Consider the following 20,553-nt stretch of genomic DNA (forward strand, 5'->3'; position numbering starts at 1 on the left):
CTTATTGGACCGTTCAAATCTGGCACCGAAATCGAACGAGTTTGCGAGCGACGAGGTATCAGAACTAAATAGGCTGTGGAACTTGAGGAAATTTCTGGTCAGAAAAAGCCGTATTGCGTCTTTTTGTGTGAAATCTGCCAGCGTGAAAGATTGTTTTTCCTTTTGAGAGGAAAATCAAGATGGTCAAAAGTAAAGCACCTCAAGAAAAGAACATTCAAGTGGTTGTACGGTGTCGGTAAGTTCAAAATGGCTCCATGCCCCATTTCTTGGCGACTGTACATTATTTCTATTTTTGTTGGTCAGTGGCCATTGATTTAATGAAAATAATAGTTAAAAAGAAGAGGAAGCTTCGTTAAATCATACTGTTAAATCGCCTTGTTCGTTGAGTGTAACTGTATTGTATACGAACGGGTTATTTCGTTTTGACGAAGGATTCTTTTATCCGTGCGGCCCGCGGGAAATATTTCCATCAGTCATCCTAAGGAATCAAAGATGGTGCAAATTTTAAAGAGAGGATAGGATTATGCTGTCTTTTTATTTCTTTTCAATTAAATATTAAACTGCGAGCAAATGCAATTAAGACCATTTTTCTCGCGCGGATTGCTGGGTTGCGGGAGTGTCGTACAGTTGAACACTCAGAGACGCGCATATTAGTGCTCTTGTTCGTACACATGAAGGTGAATTTCGAAAATCATATAAATGAGTTCGTTACAAAAGCGATTAAGGACGACCGGTAGGGTCTTAAATGAGAGATTTTTTTATTGAGAAAGGGAAATCGAATCTAACAGGATTGGATGTTGATGTTGTGCATGTAGGGCAAATATAATTGTTTAAAGTCTTAATATTTCAGGTTAACCTACATGTATCTGTTTCAACCTAAACCTGAAGATAACACTCTTATATAATCGCATAAAACAGTTTGAGTGAGAACAATTTGACCTACAATATCAACATTTATAATGTCTTCCTTACATCTTTCAACATGCGAGTAAGGAGTATCAGGGTACAACACAAGGGCAGACACCCAAACTATAACCATTATTAGTAGAACTCAGTTCTAATGGAATCCGCGAATCTGATTGGTTCTCCCACTGACACGGGACGCGCCGCTGGCGATTGTCCAAGTGACAAATTGTAGGTGGACTGCAATCCAGAGCACTAACAATGACCGCCCCGCGAGGAGTCAACCGGCGCGCCCGTGACTATTTGCAAGAACTGGGCCGTAGTCTAATTGTTCAGTAAACATCACATCGCATGTGCCTGGCAGACTGACTGAGTTCCGGCATAGTTAATTGAATGTTGGCGGTTGGAAAATCGAACCCAAGCGAACAAAATTGAACACCGAACTTTGGGCTCATTCTCGGTGTAAGCACCTGTGAGACTCACCGGTGACGTAAAACAAAGAACGAACAAAGCAACAAAAAGCATCAAAAACAATACAGAGCAGGAAAACAAAAACTCCAAAACAAAGAAAAATATCACAGGTTCTTACACCGAGGTAAACCCGAACTTTAAGTGAGTTTGATTTTCAAACCAATCAGACTCAGTCAAACAAATCAAACTCATTTGAACCCAATTCATCACATTGTGTTCGATTGAATGTGGCAACCGAACACAATCTAACACAATTAAATGGATTGCATTTGATTATGTTCGTTAAATTGTTTGCAATTCGGAATGCACAGCCTTTCTTGCCTATTTTCTTTAAAACCCTGAGATCTTTAACCTCCTTTACGTCAAAGCAGCAATCATGGTAGCCTCTTACTACGCTTTTAAAGCAAACAACCCACAGCGCATCTCAAGCCATTTTTCTCAGGAATTACTCCGTTTAGGAAAACACATGCTACACTCCCGGCTGAAGTAACTCGAGCCTCCTAGAACTGGTTATAGATTTTCAATGCCAGGTTATACAAATATCAAGAATTTGAAATTATCAAACGTTCGATTGAGTTCGATTGAATTTTTTTTTGGTGAGTTTGATTTTGTTCGATTGCCAAACGCAATCAAACTCAACCCATGAATTGAGTTCAATCGCAATTCAGTTCAATTGGGTTCGATTTACTATGTCAGGCTGAGTATGAGTGCCATGTAAATATCTCCTACTATAATGACAATGATTTAGCGCCCTGCAACCAAAAAGTACCCCCTTTCTAAAACAATGTAGACGCCCCTTCTCTAAAAAGCACGGCTTATTATCTTCTACTTCATGCATTCAATTACAGTCCCATTATTAGAGTACATTGAGATAATCTGTGGTATATCTTCCTTCTTAACTGCTTACATTATTCCCACATAACAAAGGAACTGGGTGTTTTTTTAAGATTGTCAAAGTCTGTCACTTTCATGGGAAGACTTACATGTAGCTCCTTCAACCAAAGGACCTCTATTTTTTTTTAGCTCCGATAATAAAATATACATGTACATGTAGGTGTCCCATATGCTAAACTGAATCATTGCTCTCCTTAACAGTAATTATTAACAGTTTTTTTGTTCCATGTTTATAGGCCACGTAATGGAAAAGAGGCCAAAGAAGGTTCACCATCTGTGGTTATGTGCCATCCATCAAAACGGGAAGTTGTTGTTAAACATGACATTGGAAATACTTCCTCCATGACGACAACAACAAAGACATTCACATTCGATCGAGTGTTTGCCCCTGATACTAAACAGATTGATGTTTATCGCTCAGCTGTTGTACCGATCTTAGATGAAGTCTTGATGGGATACAACTGTACAATCTTTGCGTAAGTCGATTCTTAAATTCTAGGAATTTTTTTTAACTTGGTACTTTGCCAGCTGAGTTTTTTTTACTGGTAGTTTAATCTTGCGGCCCTGTGTCTTTCAAAGTTTTAGGGGATAGTTATTTAAGTTTGATTTTGTCTCTAGCTATGGTCAGACTGGAACAGGAAAGACGTACACCATGGAAGGAGAGAGAAGTCAAGAAGATTGTTCCTGGGAAGAGGCGAGTAACAATACTATGCACACCACCAATGTGTGGAATGGGTCCAAATTTTTGCCTTGCTGACAAATTCCAGAAATTCCTGTGTGGGGCTGCAAATAACAGTCGGTCTTTGGACATTCGCCGACCAAAATTTGCTGATGTCCGACGAAATCCCAAGTGTGGTTGGACACGATGTCCGGACAATTTTTTGATCGTAAATCATTTTACGGCAGGGATGAATAAAAATTATGTCTGACCACAGGTTTGTTTTGTCTGAACAAGATGGTGTCTTAGTAGGACATAAATTATGTCCTTAAAGTGAAAAAACTATTTGCATCCCTGCCTGTGGCTTGTGTGCTGCGTCTCGAGCTCCTTGCCAACACTGTTTTTTACTGTAGTTTGTTTGAATTTTTATTTATAATTGCCTATCTGACTTCCTTTATAAAACCCTACAACATGATCCATTGATGGTACATGAGTTTGTGATGCAATGAAACATGACTCTTTGCTTAATCCTACATGTATCTACACTGTAAATGGGTTCCTTTTCAAATGTTTCTTTTTAATATTCCAGGATCCTTCAGCTGGAATCATTCCACGAACCATGCATCAGTTACTGGAAAAACTCAACAGTCTTGTAGTAAGTTATTATTAGTATAAGATAACAAGAAATTGTGTTTTACAAATGCTTTGAGACTGCGCAGCGATTTTCTTCAAGCAAACAAGATGTTGAGACCCTGTAGTTATTCAGCTCCCAGCATTTATTCCAAAAAAGATAAAATGGGTATTCCATACATTGTATTTCCATGTAATGATGTAACAGAAAAACCAAACAGTACTATGGATCCTTAAGAAAGTGATCTGATGACGAATTGCATTTTTTCCAGGACTGTGAGTTCTCTGTCCGAGTCTCATTTTTGGAGATTTACAATGAAGAGCTGTTTGATCTGCTGAGCCCAAGTATGGACAATCAAAAAATGCGTCTTTTTGAAGACTCCACTCGCAAGGTAAGACAATAGCATTCTGCTGCCTGGATATTTCTTGCAGAAACTCAAAGTGACAATGAAATGGGTCACTGCCTCTGTCTGCTACAGCTGACTAGTCACAGGGCTCAAAATTACGGCAGGTCAACAGACAACTTTATCTGTCATTTCAGCCAACTATACCCGGTGATTCCGGCCCTATCCCCCACCAGGGGGCAAGGAACTAAGCATACCCGGTGATAGGGATTTAGCTACATGTCCAACATTGAGCGCTGTGTACACAAGATTGATCACTGGATGTTGGTTAATCCTCTTGAACTGAACAACGATAAGACTGAACTTCTAGTGATCTCCGCTAAACATCTACCGAGAACAAACCTTCAAGAAATCTCTGTCGTCGATGACACCATCCGCTCCTCGCAGAAAGCAAGAAATATTGGTGTCATTTTTGACACCTTCATACGTTCGCGATCTTCTTACTCCTTACACTCCACCTCATCAGCTACGTTCATCTTCTAAAGACCTTCTTTCAATTTCGAATTTCAATTTGAAAACATATGGCGCAAGATCTTCAGCTCCTCAGTGTCCCTTTTTAAACATAAACTTAAAACTTTCCTTTTTAAAAAAGCATTTTTAATTTATAACTTTTAGCAACATTTTTTATTAGTCTTAAGATTTGAAGCATTTTTGTAAAGTTTCTTTTCTATTTTTATATAAGTTATTTATTTTTTACTCGTGTTACTTCAATCTGTAAAGCGCTTTTGAACTTTTAGGATATTGGCGCTATATAAATATTTTATTATTATTTATTATAATGTCCGGTCAAGATGACAATGTCCAGATTTGGTTTGCCGGTCATTTTGACCATCAAACATGACTTTTTGACTGACTTGTCACTATCACATCTTACAAGGGCATTAAGAAGTGATCTACATGACTTGTATTCATAAAAATTGCAGCCAAAACACTGATCAAATGGGGGGGGGGGGGGCGTTAATGCAATGCAAACAAAGACGATCTAACAAACAGCAAAAAGGAGCAGTTACAGTACTGTAGTTTAAAACTGCTATTTTCAATATTTTGACTGGTCAGAAACGACACATGACCAAGTTTAAATCTATAAGGCTGGCCAACATGACCAGCAACTGTCCAAAAATTATTTTGAGCCCTGAGTGAGTCCCCCAAAATCAAAACATCCTTGAAAACATAAATATACAGTTCTGTTTTTCACATGTAACTTTGCCATCCACCTGGCCAACCCCCTTTCTTTATATTAAGTGACAACTTTGGTTTATATTCCTCTAGGGCTCTGTTGTAATCCAAGGTCTTGAAGAGCTTGTAGTCCATGACAAAGATGATGTCTACAACATTCTTGAAAGAGGCAGGGCCAAGAGACAAACAGCAGCAACTCTTATGAATGCACATTCAAGGTAAGTTATGACTGATTGACATAACACATACTCGCTAGGGACATGGCTTAACAGAGACAGAGAAATACAATTTATTCTTAATAATAATGTGGAAAAAATATGGCTTTTAAATTTCCTGCACACTGCCATTTTGGATTACTATATGATGTGTAATGGTTGCTTACTTTGCTTTACATAAAAGATGCTCTGCTTCCAAACAATAGTGGCAACCATTATATGTCATAAAATCCAAAATGGTAAATAGTTCAACAACAACTTGCCGTAAGAATGGAGGTTTCTTTTAATAACTTTATTAAAATATTTGTTATTGCTGTCTTTCTAGTCGTTCCCACTCTGTTTTCTCGGTTACCATTCACATCAAAGAGAACTCTGTCAGTGGCGAGGAATTACTGAAGATTGGAAAGCTGAACCTGGTGAGTAATAAACATATAACAGCTTAAGTTTATGATTGCATCAATTAGATTTATTTCTTTCAAAGTCATGTTCATAACTTTAAATGTGTTTGTACAGGAATCTATGGCCTGAGCTCTCTTCTACTTTATTTGTAGTTACACTGTAAATGTTTGAAAATGAAATTATGTACATCACATTTAGCAGTCGAGAGCAATTTTAACAAAAATGTCACGCAGTCACTCAATATTATGTCATCCTGCCATAACACCTTTAAATTGATACTCTACATGTAAATTTATTTACTTGTTTAGTGGAACATGTTTACTCTAGGTAGCCTTGTCGATAAATTGGCCAATAGTAGACTAGTATATTGGATGAGAGTTGGCCCATGTATATACATGTAGTCGGTCCACACTTAGCTGATAGTCGGCAGATGCTCGGTTGATAGTCTACAGACACTTGGCCAATTAGTCATAGGCCCACTATCGGTTAATGGTCAACCAATAATTATTTCAACCGACATAGTGGACAAGCTACCCATAGTAAACTTGCATGGCTAACAAAAAACTAATGTGTTTTATCACAGGTGGATTTGGCAGGTAGTGAAAATGTTGGTAGATCAGGAGCTGTGGACAAAAGGCTCAGAGAAGCAGGTATAAAGTCCACATAATTATAACTCCATTTATAAATGAAATGAATGAAACAATGATTTTTTCCCCTCCTAATGAGAAGTGTAGCATCTAAAATTAACAGCCTCCTCTCATCACTCACAAACATCAATGGTATAATACCCACAATGGTAGGAGTGAAAAGTCAAGTATAAATATAATTGATCACATTTATGCTGGATTTCCACTGTATCGTAATTATAAACGTGTCTTTACGTGTATGAAAATTATTTAGAGACAATCTATAAACGACTTGCGTAAATGTGTACGCAAGTTGTTCATACATTGTCAGTGGAATCCTCCTTTACTTAGAACTATGACCGGTAGTCTAGCTGAGAGTAAGCAATCAGAGAAGCTGGCTGAAATTCAGGCTTTGTTGGCCACCTTCCATGCAGGCTATAGTATATTTGGACATTTGTCACAGAACCCCCTTGCAAAAAGCATCCCACCTTACAATTAAGTCGACCAGACGGACGGGAGACACTGTCCGTTAAGAGGTGTCCGTCTGAGAGAGCGGAATGACGTTTTTGAGATAAATAAGCAACCATCATGCACGTCTGTCTTTAGTCGTACACCACGAACAGTACTCATCGACCGCGGAGAGATTGTGTTGGTAGGGGAGGGGACATGTAGAGAGTTTGGAGACAACAGAACACTTCTTGTGTCGTGTGGGAGGGAGTGGGAGGCTCACGGCGGGAGGCAAGGGTGTCGTTAAGAGAGAGTTGACTGTAAAACCAAACGTTTATAAGGAGCACTAACTTGCAGACTTACTAGTTATGTAATGTACCACTTTTTATTCACTCTAGGTACAATCAATCAGAGCTTGTTGACACTTGGAAGAGTGATAACATCACTGGTGGAAAGAGCCCCACATATTCCGTACAGGTACATGTCATGATGTTTTGTGCACTGACAGGACAGTATATATTTTGTGAGAAAATATCATGATAAATTAATACACCTGACCAAACAAAATTAATTTTTATCTGAAATATGTCACCTTTGAGCTGAGAAATTGGAGGGGAATACATAACATATCGTTTAGAATTTATAAAGATGCCTTGCTTAATGTCAGTGCTAACTCGTGTTAGTAGAAACGCAGCTGTGATCTATTGGAAATCCGCGAATCTGATCCGTTCTCCTACTGTTTTCTATTCGCCGATAGAAAACAGCCGCGTGCTCGGGTAGCTCTTTAAGAGGTAAATTTTCTAATTTTTGTCTTAAAAGTGCACATTATTGTAAGTTTTGGACTGCAATCCTTTAGAGTTTCTACTAAAACAATTAGACTACTCGCCCTCGTTTTCTATGAGCGACAGTCAACTCGGCTGCGCCTCGTTGACTATTTACTCATAGAAAACTCAGGCTCGTAGTCTAATAATTAATTAAGTAAGAGTACCTTCAAACAGTCATGTATCAATTGAATGTCGAATTTTGGCTCTAATCTCACTTGTCATTGCTCTTAGGCAGGGATTTAGCATACTGCCTAAATGCAGGTGTGTGGGAGGTGCGGTGGCCTATGGTAGCGCGCCGACCGAGTCGAACGGCCCGGGTCGAGGCCGGCCGGGGCACTGCGTGTGTCTGGGCAAGACACTACCCACAGTGCCCTCTCCACCCAGGTGACAAATGGGACCGGCGAACTGCTGGGGGGAACCCGCGAGGACAGCATCCCATCCAGGGGGGAGAGCAATACTCCAAGCGCAGCTACGGAAACCGGGAAAGCTCCGGTGTATGAGCCTCATGGCCGGACACAGACTTTACCTTTTACCTAAATGCAGGTGTACAATTTTATAAAGTGTCAATTGATATTAAATGATTACTGAAGCATTATGGTAATGGATATCCAATCTTGTCAACAGAGAGAGCAAATTAACAAGGCTACTGCAGGATTCTCTTGGTGGCCGCACAAAAACTTCCATCATTGCTACCATATCTCCAGCTCTTTGCAACTTGGAGGTAAGTTTATGATAAAACAATTCTAATGGCTAGCCCAGCTTTCCAAAGCAGAAATTATTAGTAGATGACTTCTAGTACCACTCTCTTGGCAGGTGCTTGAAGAGCATCTGACCATAGTTAGTCTGACAATTTGTTTTTAATCGGCGGGGCCTGGCCCTGTGTAGATTGGTGCGACCCCCCCAGCCGCCGAGCAGAAAAAAAGCCACACCGGAACGAACAGCCCTAAAGGCACAAGAGGGAAAAGACCGCACATGTCAACACCCAGACCCATCCGACCCGCGAGCATCATCACCTACGACCGCGGGGACGGCGAGGAAGCACGACGAGCGGACGCGGGGCCGCGGGGCGTGAGGGATGTTGGGTGGAGGCTGGAGTGAGAAGAAGGAGACCGGACTCAAAGATTGTAAGTGACGTTTAGATTTGTGGGGGAGGATAGAGGAGGGCTGAGTTATAAACTGCTTGCAGTTCTTGTTGGATCTATACGAGATATGAGGTCACTGGAATTACTGTAAGTTGTTAGGGTAACCTGAGATGTTGATTTGAAAGGTATACATTTTCTTTTCTAGGAAACCCTCAGCACATTGGACTATGCCCACAGGGCCAAGAACATCCTCAACAGACCAGAAGTGAACCAAAAACTCACCAAGAGAACTTTAATCAAGGTATGATCACACACATCACAGACTGTAAACAGTTTTGAAAAATGTCAATGGTAACTTTCCACGCGCTGCAAAACTTGTATATGACTGTGTTGCCAATGAATTTTTGCAGACAAGTATGTGTCTCAAAATCATGTCCAGCTGATAAGTCTTTAGTTAATACATTACACAATTATTTTACCTTTCAGGAGTACACTGACGAGATTGAAAAACTAAAGAAAGACCTTTTGGCAGCCAGAGAAAAGAACGGCATTTATATAGCAGAGGAAAATTACCAGTATGTACTGCACAAATTGAGTGCTACATTAACCCAAATTTAGTGATCCAAATTGCAGTAGTCAATTCCTGCATGAAAGTTACATACTAATTTTCGTTATTTTTAATGCAGAGCTATGCAACAAGAGATCAAATCTCAACAAGAACTGAATGCTGAGAGTGAAGCTAAAATCTTGGCTCTTCAGGAAGAAATGAGAAAGATAAGTGAACTTTTCACTGACACACAACAAGAACTGGACGAAAGGTGCATGGAGCTTGCACAAAAGGAGACTGCACTGAGGAAGACCAATCTTTCTTTACGGGAAACCAAACACACTCTTAGAACAACAGTTTTAGAGAGAGATCAAAATCAATATCTTGTCGATGAGCAAAGCAAAACTGAGAGTCATTTGCATACTCAGGCATCAACCCTTCTCAATGTTGTGGAAGACAGTATCGCTGATGTTGACGGACTCCATTCAAAACTTGATCGCAAGCACAATGTCGAGGCTCACAATGTGAATGCTCGAGATTCATTCGGAGAAGACTGCAGGCACTTGATTAAATCGGTAAAGCAGAATTTGAACCAATTTGAAGGAGAAAACTTTGTATTCCTTGATGCGATGAAGAAAACTTTAGGTGAGTGAAAGTCTCAAGCATGTGAAGGGTTGTTAGTTTCTTTTAAGGTTTCTTTTTATCTCAAATCCCATTAAATTTGAGGAGGTGCAGTGGCCTATTGGTTAGTGTGCTGGATTCTGGAGTGACTGGTCTGGGTTCAAGCCCTAGCAGGGGTCACTGTCTCGTGTTCTTGGGTAAGACACTTTACTCTCATAGTGCCCCTTTCTCCAGGGGTATACGTTGTTAATGCTGGGGGTAACCATGCAAAGGACAAACATCCCATCCAGGGGGAAGTATGAATACTCCTATTCACTTGATGCTATTAGAAACTGGGATAAGCTTCAGCGTTATGGGCCATTTAGCTCAATGCAGACTTTACCCTGTTAAATTCTTACTTGTAACCAAAAAAACACACATAACAATCCTTCCTAGAGAGTTAATTAACCATGCATACATGTACAATTTTCTCAATTTCAGATGCAAAGTTACTTCCAAACATAAGCCCAAACAGTTTTTAAATGCAAAATTGATAATAAGCCCCTCCCTCCTCTCTCTTCTACTTGTAATTTTGATTATGCTTTACATGCAATTGTTTCAAAATGTACATTTAGCAAAAAATGTTACATTATGGCAGTTTTAACTTTTTATCTTCAATGTTTTTTAAAAGGGAGCCTTGTTTCGAAAAAGTCAGAAGAATCCGTTGAACTTCAGGATCAAACACAAAGTTTCAAAAACAGCATGGTGGCCCAAATGCAAGAAATGTCTTTTAGAGAACAGGTATAGCTTAACAATATCCTTGTCACACAGCATGTAGGTAATATTTCAGTTGCACCACGGGTATTTTGCAAAAAGGAAACATTTACTTCTGTAGTGTAATTAAAATATCTCCCGCATACTCATTAGATAAACCTTGCTCACATGTTTATCACCAGTGCATTCCTACTCACTCCATCATCAGGTTTGGGAGGGACCTGGAAATGGATTTACATTCAATGTTTCAGCTTTTGCTCTGCTATTGCCCTCTTGAAAATTTTCTGAGTTTGGCTTGTTTTGCCTGTAAACCATTTAATAAGTAATTTAGATCCCTTTCATTTTCTTTACTGGACTTTCACTGCATGTAAGTGGTACTGTGAAGTTTAGTTTCAACATCTTGCTTCTTGTCCTTCTTCAGGAAAAAGATGACTCCTGTGACACCTGGCGCAGGGATGTCTCTAGTGTGGTTCAAGGAAACAAGGTACATTGTACATGTTGACAAGAAGGGTTTTTATCAGTCCATGCATACTCAGTAAAACATTTGCTGCTTTGAAAAAAATCCCTGTTGCTCCTTGTCCCATCAAGCGTAAAACCAATGACCTTACGCAGTGCTTTCCATTAACCCAAAATGTTTAAAAAAAATTTAAGTAAGAAGTTAAGTGGAAGGTCCATTTCTGTTCAGTCCAACTGGAATATTTGGGAACACCTCTGGAGGTGGTCCTGTTTAAAACGCTAAGCCGGCGGCTCTTTAACAAGCCCAGCAGGCTTTTCTGGTCTTGACAGGTCTAAAAAGTAACCAAGTAAAGGCCTGTCCAAACGGCAAATGTTCGGCAATCAAACACGATCAAACATTGTTTGGTGACCAAACATGATGACGTGATACCGAGTGTCCAAACGGTATCAAAAATGTTTGATCAACAGTAAGAATTAGCCGCAAGGAACTGGGTCGAAAACGCAATCTCGTTGTGTTCCTGAACTGAAACGATCTTGTATTTAATGTCTGCTACTGGAATGTCCAGTTCTTCCTTCATCGTTTCGTACGCCATATCACGTATGTCCTTAAGATGATATTCGTTAGAAAAACAGTCCCACAGGCACGGATGCCGCTTAAACAGATCGAGCATGGTATTTACTTCTCCGTCCCTCCATTTCCTTGCCTTTCGTGTCTCCGTTTCTTCGCTCGCCACCATTAAACAGCTGATTGTGGGTAAGCAGCACGCGGTTTCTATGGATACGAGTCAAAGAGCGAGCCCAGAACGCATGCGCGCAAAACATGTTTGACAAAGCCGTCCAAACGAAAAAATGTTTTATTATGTTTGATGAAATGTTTGACGACGTTCAAATTTTATCAAACACAATCAAACACGATCAAACAAGGTGTCCAAACGAAAAAATGTTTGGTCACCAAACAATGTTTGACCGTGTTTGATCGCCAAACATTTTCCGTTTGGACAGGCCTTAAGTCTTTTTTTCACGTCAAAGTTTGGCCAGATTTAAGTTCTCTTTCAGCCGGTGGAATAAGCCAGCAGCTGGCCCTTAGCAACATCCCTGGATACTCACACTTTTGTTGGGTATTGGAGAGGAAAAGGAATGCAAAATGGAAAGAAAGCCCCGTTACACTTGGTTGGCATTGTTTAATTGAAAAATGCCATTTAATTCCTCAACAAATTGTCTAATGAGTCCCCCCACCTTACATGTAATAGGAGGCAAACCAATGACCTTCCCATCACCGTTGGGCTCAATGTATTGACTTACTTTGTGTTAAAATTTACAGAGTTGAGATTATACTGGAGACCATTATAATAAACAAAATTTGATTTATTAATTTATTTAATAGTTATTTGTTTTTAATATTATTTTTTGTTGTTGTTTCAGGATAATATCTGCTCAGTGTTAAGTACTCTTAAGGACCAAGAATTTCTGCCCAAAATGAGGGCACAAGAAAACTCCATTCATTCCATGGCTGGTTTTTTAGAGCAATTTGCTGCATTCTTCACTGATAAGGTATGTTTTTGAACACATTTTCAGTGCCTTGCACATCATTTGCTTATAGTTCCAATTTTGGTCAAATTGAGTATTCAGTTATAATAATATCTTTTTTTGAAGCATCTCTGATTTGCTTACAAAAAAATAAAAAAAAAAAATAGGAATTTACAGTGGCTCTTCATCCACTGTTTCAAGATCAAATTGGAATTTACTATGAAAATCACCAAACTGTGGTATAGGTCCGAATTTTTATGTCGCTGCCCCGCCCACTTTCTTCTCTTGCAACGCCTACTTTCGTCTGTAAATTCCAACAGTTGCCTTGTCGTGTATAATTCAAAGCTCACTGATTACATCACAATCGTCATCAAATGATGCGTCAAATAAACGGTCAGTAGAAGAGAAACTCAAAAAGAAGCTTGGTTAAACGAAGTGCTTGCTATTTTTTTTAACAAGATTTGGCCCTAATTTTATGTTTTGGTGTGAAAAAAGTAAATTTAACTGAGATTATTTTCAAACGTGGTTCAATCAAACGACCATAAACAACAATGCCGGCAAGGAGGCGCAGCACGTGAGCCAAAGGAATTTGGATTTTGGATTTTGTCATGGAAAGTGGGCAGGGCAGCATGACAAAAATTTGGTCCCATTCTGACCAAAAGCCCTCAAAGTTTTCAAGACATTTCCATAGAATGCACTTCCTGTACTTATCTATTATAAAATTATCTGCTGACCGCTTTGTTGTCTGACTTTGTTTTCAACTCTTTATATTCTTAAGATGAACCAAATGTCTTCAATGGTGAAAACCTTTGTGGAAGGTCAGGAGACTATGCTGGAGAGTTTAGACAAGATGATTGAGCAACACTCACAGGAACAAGTCAGTAGAATTTCACAAACTGATCTTTGATGCATACTGAATTTATCTAATTATTTATACTGATACAACTTATCTAGCAGATAGACTCCCCTTTTTGACCGGTCAGAAGGCGGTTTTAACTTTGCCTTTAGTTTTGCTTCTCTGGAATTACTGCAAGTATTGTATTATAACAATGCCACATTAGAGAGAGATTAGAGCATTATACATTCAAGGGTTACATCAATATCTTTCTTTGACTGGAATACCTTGAAAGGAGTTACAGAGAAATCCAAGAATAAAAGCCGAGGGTTTAACAGAATTCCAATCCCTCCTGAGGAATGAGAATGTGACATTCTAACTAATACTCCACTTTTGAAAATAATTTTTAGGTTTATTTAAAACATGGTAACTTTTAATCTTGGTATTATGCATTGTAAATAATGGTCAACTCATAAAGTCCCGGCATAAACTGAGACATTTTTCTCCATCACTGCAGGCCCAAGCTTATGGTGAAATCATCAGCAAAACAGATTCTCTTTTGAATAACCAGAAAGTCCTCATGAAGGTAATTGGTTGAAACATAATTTAATAATAAATATTATTATGGACACCAATCAAGTTTGTATAGATTGTGGCCTTCGCCCTTGCCACATGCTGACCTATAGCTTATTAAAGGTCAGTATAAAGATCATGAGCAATATATTATGAGGGACACTGTTACTCTTTGGGTCAATGGCTTATAACAGGGCATGTTTTTTTAAAGCATAGTAAACAATGGTTAATAAAGCCACTTTTTTGACCAAACAAAACTTCGGTTGAAAACCCTGCTAAATAAATAGAACTTGGTTTACTTCTTGGCTGGTGGGCTAATTACGTTTTACAGTCAACTCTCTCTTAACGGACACCTCTATAAGATGGACACCTCCATAAGAGGGACACCTGGTGTTGGTCCCGTCCCTGCCTTTTTAAGTCATTTTACTGTAACTCAACTCCCTATAAGACGGACACCTCTCTAAGAAAGACAGTTGGAGCCGGTCCCAACAGTGTCCGTCTTTGAAAAGGTTGACTGTACTAAGTTAGCATGCTTACGATTTTATCCTTTTCTGGAAGATATAATCCACGAGAAAATTCTTGATTGTTGACTTTCATTTTCATGGCAGGAGCTCCAGCAGACCTTTTTTAAACAGATGATGTCAATATTTCAAGAAGTGAATGACAAACAGACTGACAAACTATCAGTCGATGCAAGCAAAGTAAATAACCACTTTTTTGTACTATGTACATGTAATACAGTAAAAACCCGCGTGTAAGAGCCTAGGGATTTAAGAACCTTCTGGCAGAAATTTGCTTTTTTAATACCCCAAAATATAAGAACCTGTTTAGCCAAACAAATTCCAACAGGTTCTTATTTTGGGGTTTAACTATTTAATTTATATATTTTTTTACCAAAAACCAAAAAGATACTGCAGTACTGTATCATTGATCAATTAATGTTGTTGGACTTTTGGCAACATGGGTACATTAATAAATATTTATAATAAAGAACAGACCAGATTTTGTACCTTTTCTGATAATCAACAACAATGTCTACCCTACTTAGCCTCAACTGCCAATAAGTACCCCATAATACAATAACCTGTTTTGCCAAACTCTGAAAAAAGTAGGTTCTTACACGCGGGTTTTTACTGTATACTTGATAACTTGCAATAATACAAGGTGCACTTCCCAGTTCATGTATTTATCTCCTCTTGAGATAGATCCTGATGGTGAATCAGAATGAGAATCTCGTATTTGACTCCGGGGCCGTGTCCCTTAAGGCGCGACAATTGAATTGCCAGGGCAAGCATCTCATGTCATCAACCTTTTTCAAGCTAATCTCAATTTGTATGAAAGTGTCATTTACAATGCTTGAAAATCATCCTTGTTTGTTATGTGGCCGTAATTTTACCAATAAATGACTTTTGCTCTGCCAATTTGAAGATTACAGTGGTTTACTGTAGGCACATAATGTCAGTTTCTGGTCAATGTTTTACCATTTTGAGGACCAAGAGAGACTCTTTTCAAACAATTCTTTTTCTTTCCCACTGTAATTTGAACGGGTAAGGCTAAGTTGTAAATTTATGTAATTCCATTTTTCAAGGTTACAGATGTGACATCGGCTGCCCAAAAAAGTGCAGAGACTTCAAATACCAATCTTAGAAGGTAAGGTCAAAATACATGTAGGACTCGGCTTTAGTGTGTGACGAGATGGAAAAAATGAGGATACTGACACTGATTCTGAAGCTCAGACCCAAGACCAGGTCCTTCAGTGTAAATTAACGCTGTGTTTTTATGATTTCAGCTACTGTGACTCTTTAAAGAGCTGTGCTTTGCAGTTCTCTGACAACTGCACGCAAACCGTTAATAACAACACAGTTGAGGCACAGAAGAGTTTCAAACAGGTATGAGTTACAGTGCTTCAAATCACATCAGCTTGAAGAATTTTATTTTATGATATTGTAAATGTTTGTATTCAAATGACTTCTCTTTCTTCTTTAGGCTAAAGAACAAATCGATGAAACTAAAAGTCTTCACAAAGGCGTCGAGGAAGATGTCATGAACGCTTCGCACAAAGTTGATGAGGTACAGGTGTATGATAGGATGTATACAGGACGTAGCTACTTCACTAAGGATGCACTGTAAACAAAATCTTGGCTTGACTCTTGGATAAGCTAATACAGTCAACTCTCGCCTTGCGGACACCTCGCTATTACGGACACCCCGTTATTACGGACAGGAGTTGAAGTCCCGGCGAATAAAAATTACTGAAAATAACTCTCGTTACTACGGACTTCCTGCAGTACGGACAACAAATGGTGGTCCCGAAGGTGTCTGTTATGGAGGGAGTTGACTGTAATAAGAGTGGTCATTGACGAGTCTTGTGGTCACAAATAATATTAATTTGAAAAAAGAAGTGAAGTTGAAGGGGAGACGGGCAATGTGTTTGAGAAAGAGTACGAAGGTCTGGATCGACTTCGACGAATTGTGTCTTGTGTTTTGGGATCAAATTTACTTTGAGGTGGTAGCACACTTTATATTGACGATTTACATAAGGATAGTGTAGGAGTGAATGATTACGATGTTTGTTTGTTTGTTCGTTCTTTTTATTTATTTAATTAATTGTATGTATGTTTGTTATTTCAGCTTGCTGTTCAGTGGCAGAACATGCTGGAAGAATCATTTACTCAGCACCTTGTGACACTGAAATCCTGTTCAGCTCAGCAACAGAACTCAGTGAAGGTTAGAAACGTGACATGTCTGTGAATTATGCATGAACTAAAGACACAAGCACCGCTTGCCTCAGAGGAACAAATTGGCTTTACAGTTTTACTTTCTTTTTGCACTCAGGCATGCAAAGAACAACTGGAGGAACATTTCAGCGATGTGCAAACTGCACTTGCCTCTCATGGCCACTCGCTTGAAGAAATGGCCTCGACGCAGGAGCGCCAGCTATCTGACCAATCAGAAGCAGTCACTACATGGTCACGTGACCAGAACAAACGTGTTGATCAAGTTAATACAAGAGTGACCCAGTTTCTTCTGGAGGACTTAAAGGATGATCTACCTACAGGTTTGTCCGTTTACTACTTGTTCTTCGGAATTGTAACAAATTTTAGCACTTTGTACAGAAAATATAGAGGGCGAGCCGGGGGGGGGGGGGGGGGAATGAAAACAGGTTTTCCCGCTTCCCTCCTTTCCTTGTCCTATTTCAACATTGACTACCTGTGGTATCTTTTTTTAGTTTATTATCACGAGTACCTGTTGTCTCATTGCATAAGTCATAGTGGTTTAAAAGTTGTTTTTCTACAGCACAGGTGTACCTCAACATTGATGAATGTTCATTTGTTTCTCCCAGGAACCACCCCCCAGAGGCGGCCATTTGACTATCCATCCAAGCTGATAAGAACAGAACCACATGACGTGCTCAGAGAAAGGTTTCAAGCCAGTTACGTTGCACCGCCTTACTCGCCAGAGCCCCAGCCAATCAAGGTATAGATAAGTGGCCAGAGACCTTATTACATATCAGTAGTATTGCTCCCTGTATTGTTTTCCACTTCGTCTTGTTATCATTACTAATAAATAAAAGATTGAACGAGAGTGTTTTCGAAACCGAGTGTCACTTCTCTCGCGTGATTTTGGAGAATTAAGTAACACTCTTTTCTAACGCTAGATGTAAAGTGTTTGCTGAAGTTTACAGAAATGAGTTGAGCTCTCTCCTTGTTGCCAGGTTGTTGGTCTCACGTGCAAAGCTCCTGCTAACTGTCTTAGTTATAATTTCCCCTTGTAACATGGCATCGTGTGATCATAAGCAGCACGCCAGTAAATGTTAAAAAACCTCAAAACAACACTTACGAGCTTTCAGTTAGCAAACGTAAAAGCCAAATTACGTTGCGTTTGTGAACAAGCAGGGATCATTTCATGTTAACCTCTTTGTCAAGCATAATACAGGAACAAGTCTATTTTCCTTACAGAGTGTTTCAAGTGAAGACTCTGTGCCAGTGTTTGAGTTAAGTGGTACCAGTACTGCCAGTTCTGAGAATGGTGTGTATCCACTGCGCAGCAGTGAAGGCGATGTCCCTGATAATGACAGCCTTGAAGAAAGCGAGAATGAAGCCACACATGAAGCGGCGTTTGCGGAACCACAGGTAAAGAGGAGTAACTCACTTTGAAATTCGCGGTCTACCATTTTGTTCCCTCGCGTTTTCTTTCTCGACTCTCCCTCGACGGTGGGAAATAATATGGGAATATTTTTATTTTGCACAATCACACAACGCAATAATCCGGCCAAGGCTTGAATTACCCAGACCTCTTCATCCGCAGTACAGCGCGCAAACCATTAGTGCTCCTCGCTTCCCATCAAGGGATGTAACAATACTCCTACAATGAGCGGTTTTGGACTTTTTTGGATCTGCGAACTAAAATATTCAACCGTCAAGCAGTGGCTGGTTTTCTGAAACCCCGTTAAAAGAGACTATTTATTAATTTATCTCCTTTAATTTAATCTGCATCGATAGAAGCAACGAATTTTCAAGTGATCAACGACAGGGGGGAGTTAAAAACAAAGCAAACCGTTTCAGTAGTCCCTGTTTCACTGACTTTTTTTCCTTTCACAGCCTGTGTTAGCGCGCCAGAAAGCCATGTCAGCCAACACGCTGAGAGACAAAGAGAACGAAGAGACAACAATAAGCAAAGCCTCGAGTATTCCAAACCTGACCGGAGTTGGAAGCAAGATTCCGTTAATCAATAAATACAAGACTCCTGTGGACCGCATTAAACGGCCTCTGAGGTCAATGAACACACAGTAAAATAAAAATATGGTTTTGTTGTTTGGTGAAATAAGAGAAGAAATGCAAGTGTATATATCAACGAAAAACCAAAATGTTATGTAAAGCTGTTTTCTGTTATAATGGTGTTGGTGATTTTCTTTCCACGTATCGTACAGAAGACTTCTACGATTGTGTGATTTCTTACCATTTAACTTCCATTTTCTAAGCTAAAGTAAGAATCGGCATTTCATTTTACAAAAGCATTGAAAACCAAACAGCACTACTTGGAAATTATGCTCAATCACTGATTGCTTATAAATGGTCACTCTAATGTTTTATTCAAAGACGAAAATATTAGAACCACAGTTAAGTGAAAGGGCTTGCAGAATTGTCCAGCATGTGTCATGTTTGAATTTCACATTTTCAACATAAAAAGGGAAGGGAAATTCACTGTAGAAATCGTATAACATTCCGTCATGCGCCAGATTGAATGATTGGTTATTTGTCTTCCTTCCACATTGGGCCCTTTGTAGCTGACGGTCGCATGCTACAAAATGGCACCTTGATGGTGGGCAAGCAACGCACTGGGAATCCACAATGAAAGCCACTTGAACCAGGCATGCTCGACTTTTCTTTGTTTTGGATGTCCGAGAGCGTAGCACGCCCTCCAGTAAGGTTTTATCATGTGATCGTTAGCACCCACTGTATGCTACCTATAATATTGTATTTTGAATCCTACGGTCTCTTATGTTTCCTGACCCCAGCGAAATCGAAGTCGCGAGGAGGCGAGAGAAAGTAGAGAGCACTCTCTCTCTGATGGTCTGGGAAGTCACATTAAGTTTTCAGATGCAAAATTATTTAAACAGCACACTGGAAAGCTTTTGTAATAGTAAGAACTAACTTGTTTATTATTATATTTGGATATTTGTTGATATATATTTATGAAAAAGGAGCATTTCTGCCTAAATATGACGTAATATTATCTTAAGAATTTGGTAGCAAAGAAATGAATACTTGTCATATTGCCTTTGCTCAGGGCCAATTTATTTTTTAACCTCATTGTACGATTAACTAAAATAATGCATGCTATTGCTATTACATCATCTAACGATATATAACCTTGAAATTATTGTAATTATCGATAACGATCAAACTAAAGTGTGTGATAATGTACATATCTCATGATGTTAAATCGCTTCTTAGCTCGACAGTAGTAAATACAAGTTTAATTAATTCCATTGCCTCTTTTATTTACTGTGTGTACAAAAATGAACTTGTCAAAAACACTTGGAAGGTGATGAGACAATCGCACCCCTACGCCCTTCCTTTCGTTCTTCCCATGTTCTAAAAGAGTACTAACAGTGTAATTGTAAGAATGATTTACTTATAGACCCACTTCAATCCCGTACTCGTTTTACTGTTGGTGGAGGAATCTAAAGTGGGTCCTTTTGTTTCAAATACGAATTCGAACCATTTTTTATATTGTGTACCGTATATACTCCAATAAGCGCCGCAGTCCCGTAACACGGCGCTTATTCGAGGAGTTCCGTTTAAATAAAAAAAGGACTACAAAGCAATTTCAAAACAAACTTGGACATTGCTTTTCATCGAAAGCGATGTTTTACAGTTCAAAGTAATTGTCTTACCGCTCGCCCATTAGTTTCTCTATCGATATCCAACACTCTTAAATATTATACGTAGTTCTGTAAATGTTGTGAAGGCCGCGAACTTTGCCAGGACAGCTAGCGCCACTTCTCT

The 20,553-nt window shown here is 39.3% G+C and overlaps 1 protein-coding gene across 1 annotated transcript; it reads left to right on the top strand.

Annotated features, from left to right (window-relative positions):
- The first annotated feature begins 45 nt into the window (after positions 1-45).
- Positions 46-20,033, top strand: LOC144643025 (kinesin-like protein KIF11). The gene is made up of 27 exons (XM_078502139.1): positions 46-235; positions 2,505-2,744; positions 2,887-2,962; positions 3,516-3,581; positions 3,829-3,948; positions 5,230-5,354; positions 5,677-5,767; positions 6,334-6,400; positions 7,222-7,300; positions 8,272-8,368; positions 8,935-9,030; positions 9,216-9,304; positions 9,416-9,921; positions 10,568-10,677; positions 11,072-11,134; positions 12,529-12,657; positions 13,412-13,510; positions 13,986-14,054; positions 14,650-14,742; positions 15,630-15,691; positions 15,831-15,930; positions 16,028-16,111; positions 16,673-16,768; positions 16,877-17,099; positions 17,385-17,518; positions 18,001-18,174; positions 18,643-20,033. Exons 1-27 carry the CDS (start codon positions 180-182, stop codon positions 18,832-18,834), a joined length of 3,336 nt encoding a protein of 1,111 aa, XP_078358265.1. The 5' UTR covers positions 46-179; the 3' UTR covers positions 18,835-20,033.
- Positions 20,034-20,553: the final 520 nt, after the last annotated feature.

The sequence above is a fragment of the Oculina patagonica genome, chromosome 2, assembly GCF_052425735.1.
Source record: "Oculina patagonica isolate OP01 chromosome 2, crgOcupat, whole genome shotgun sequence".
NCBI classification, from domain to species: Eukaryota; Metazoa; Cnidaria; class Anthozoa; order Scleractinia; family Oculinidae; genus Oculina; species Oculina patagonica.

Bases quoted from the DNA above. Each gene is read 5' to 3' on its own strand.
- LOC144643025 (XM_078502139.1), top strand. From the start codon at position 180: ATGGTCAAAAGTAAAGCACCTCAAGAAAAGAACATTCAAGTGGTTGTA. The intron at 3,949-5,229 runs GTAAGACAATAG...ATATTCCTCTAG, and splicing joins TTGAAGACTCCACTCGCAAG to GGCTCTGTTGTAATCCAAGG. The intron at 8,369-8,934 runs GTAAGTTTATGA...TTTCTTTTCTAG, and splicing joins CAGCTCTTTGCAACTTGGAG to GAAACCCTCAGCACATTGGA.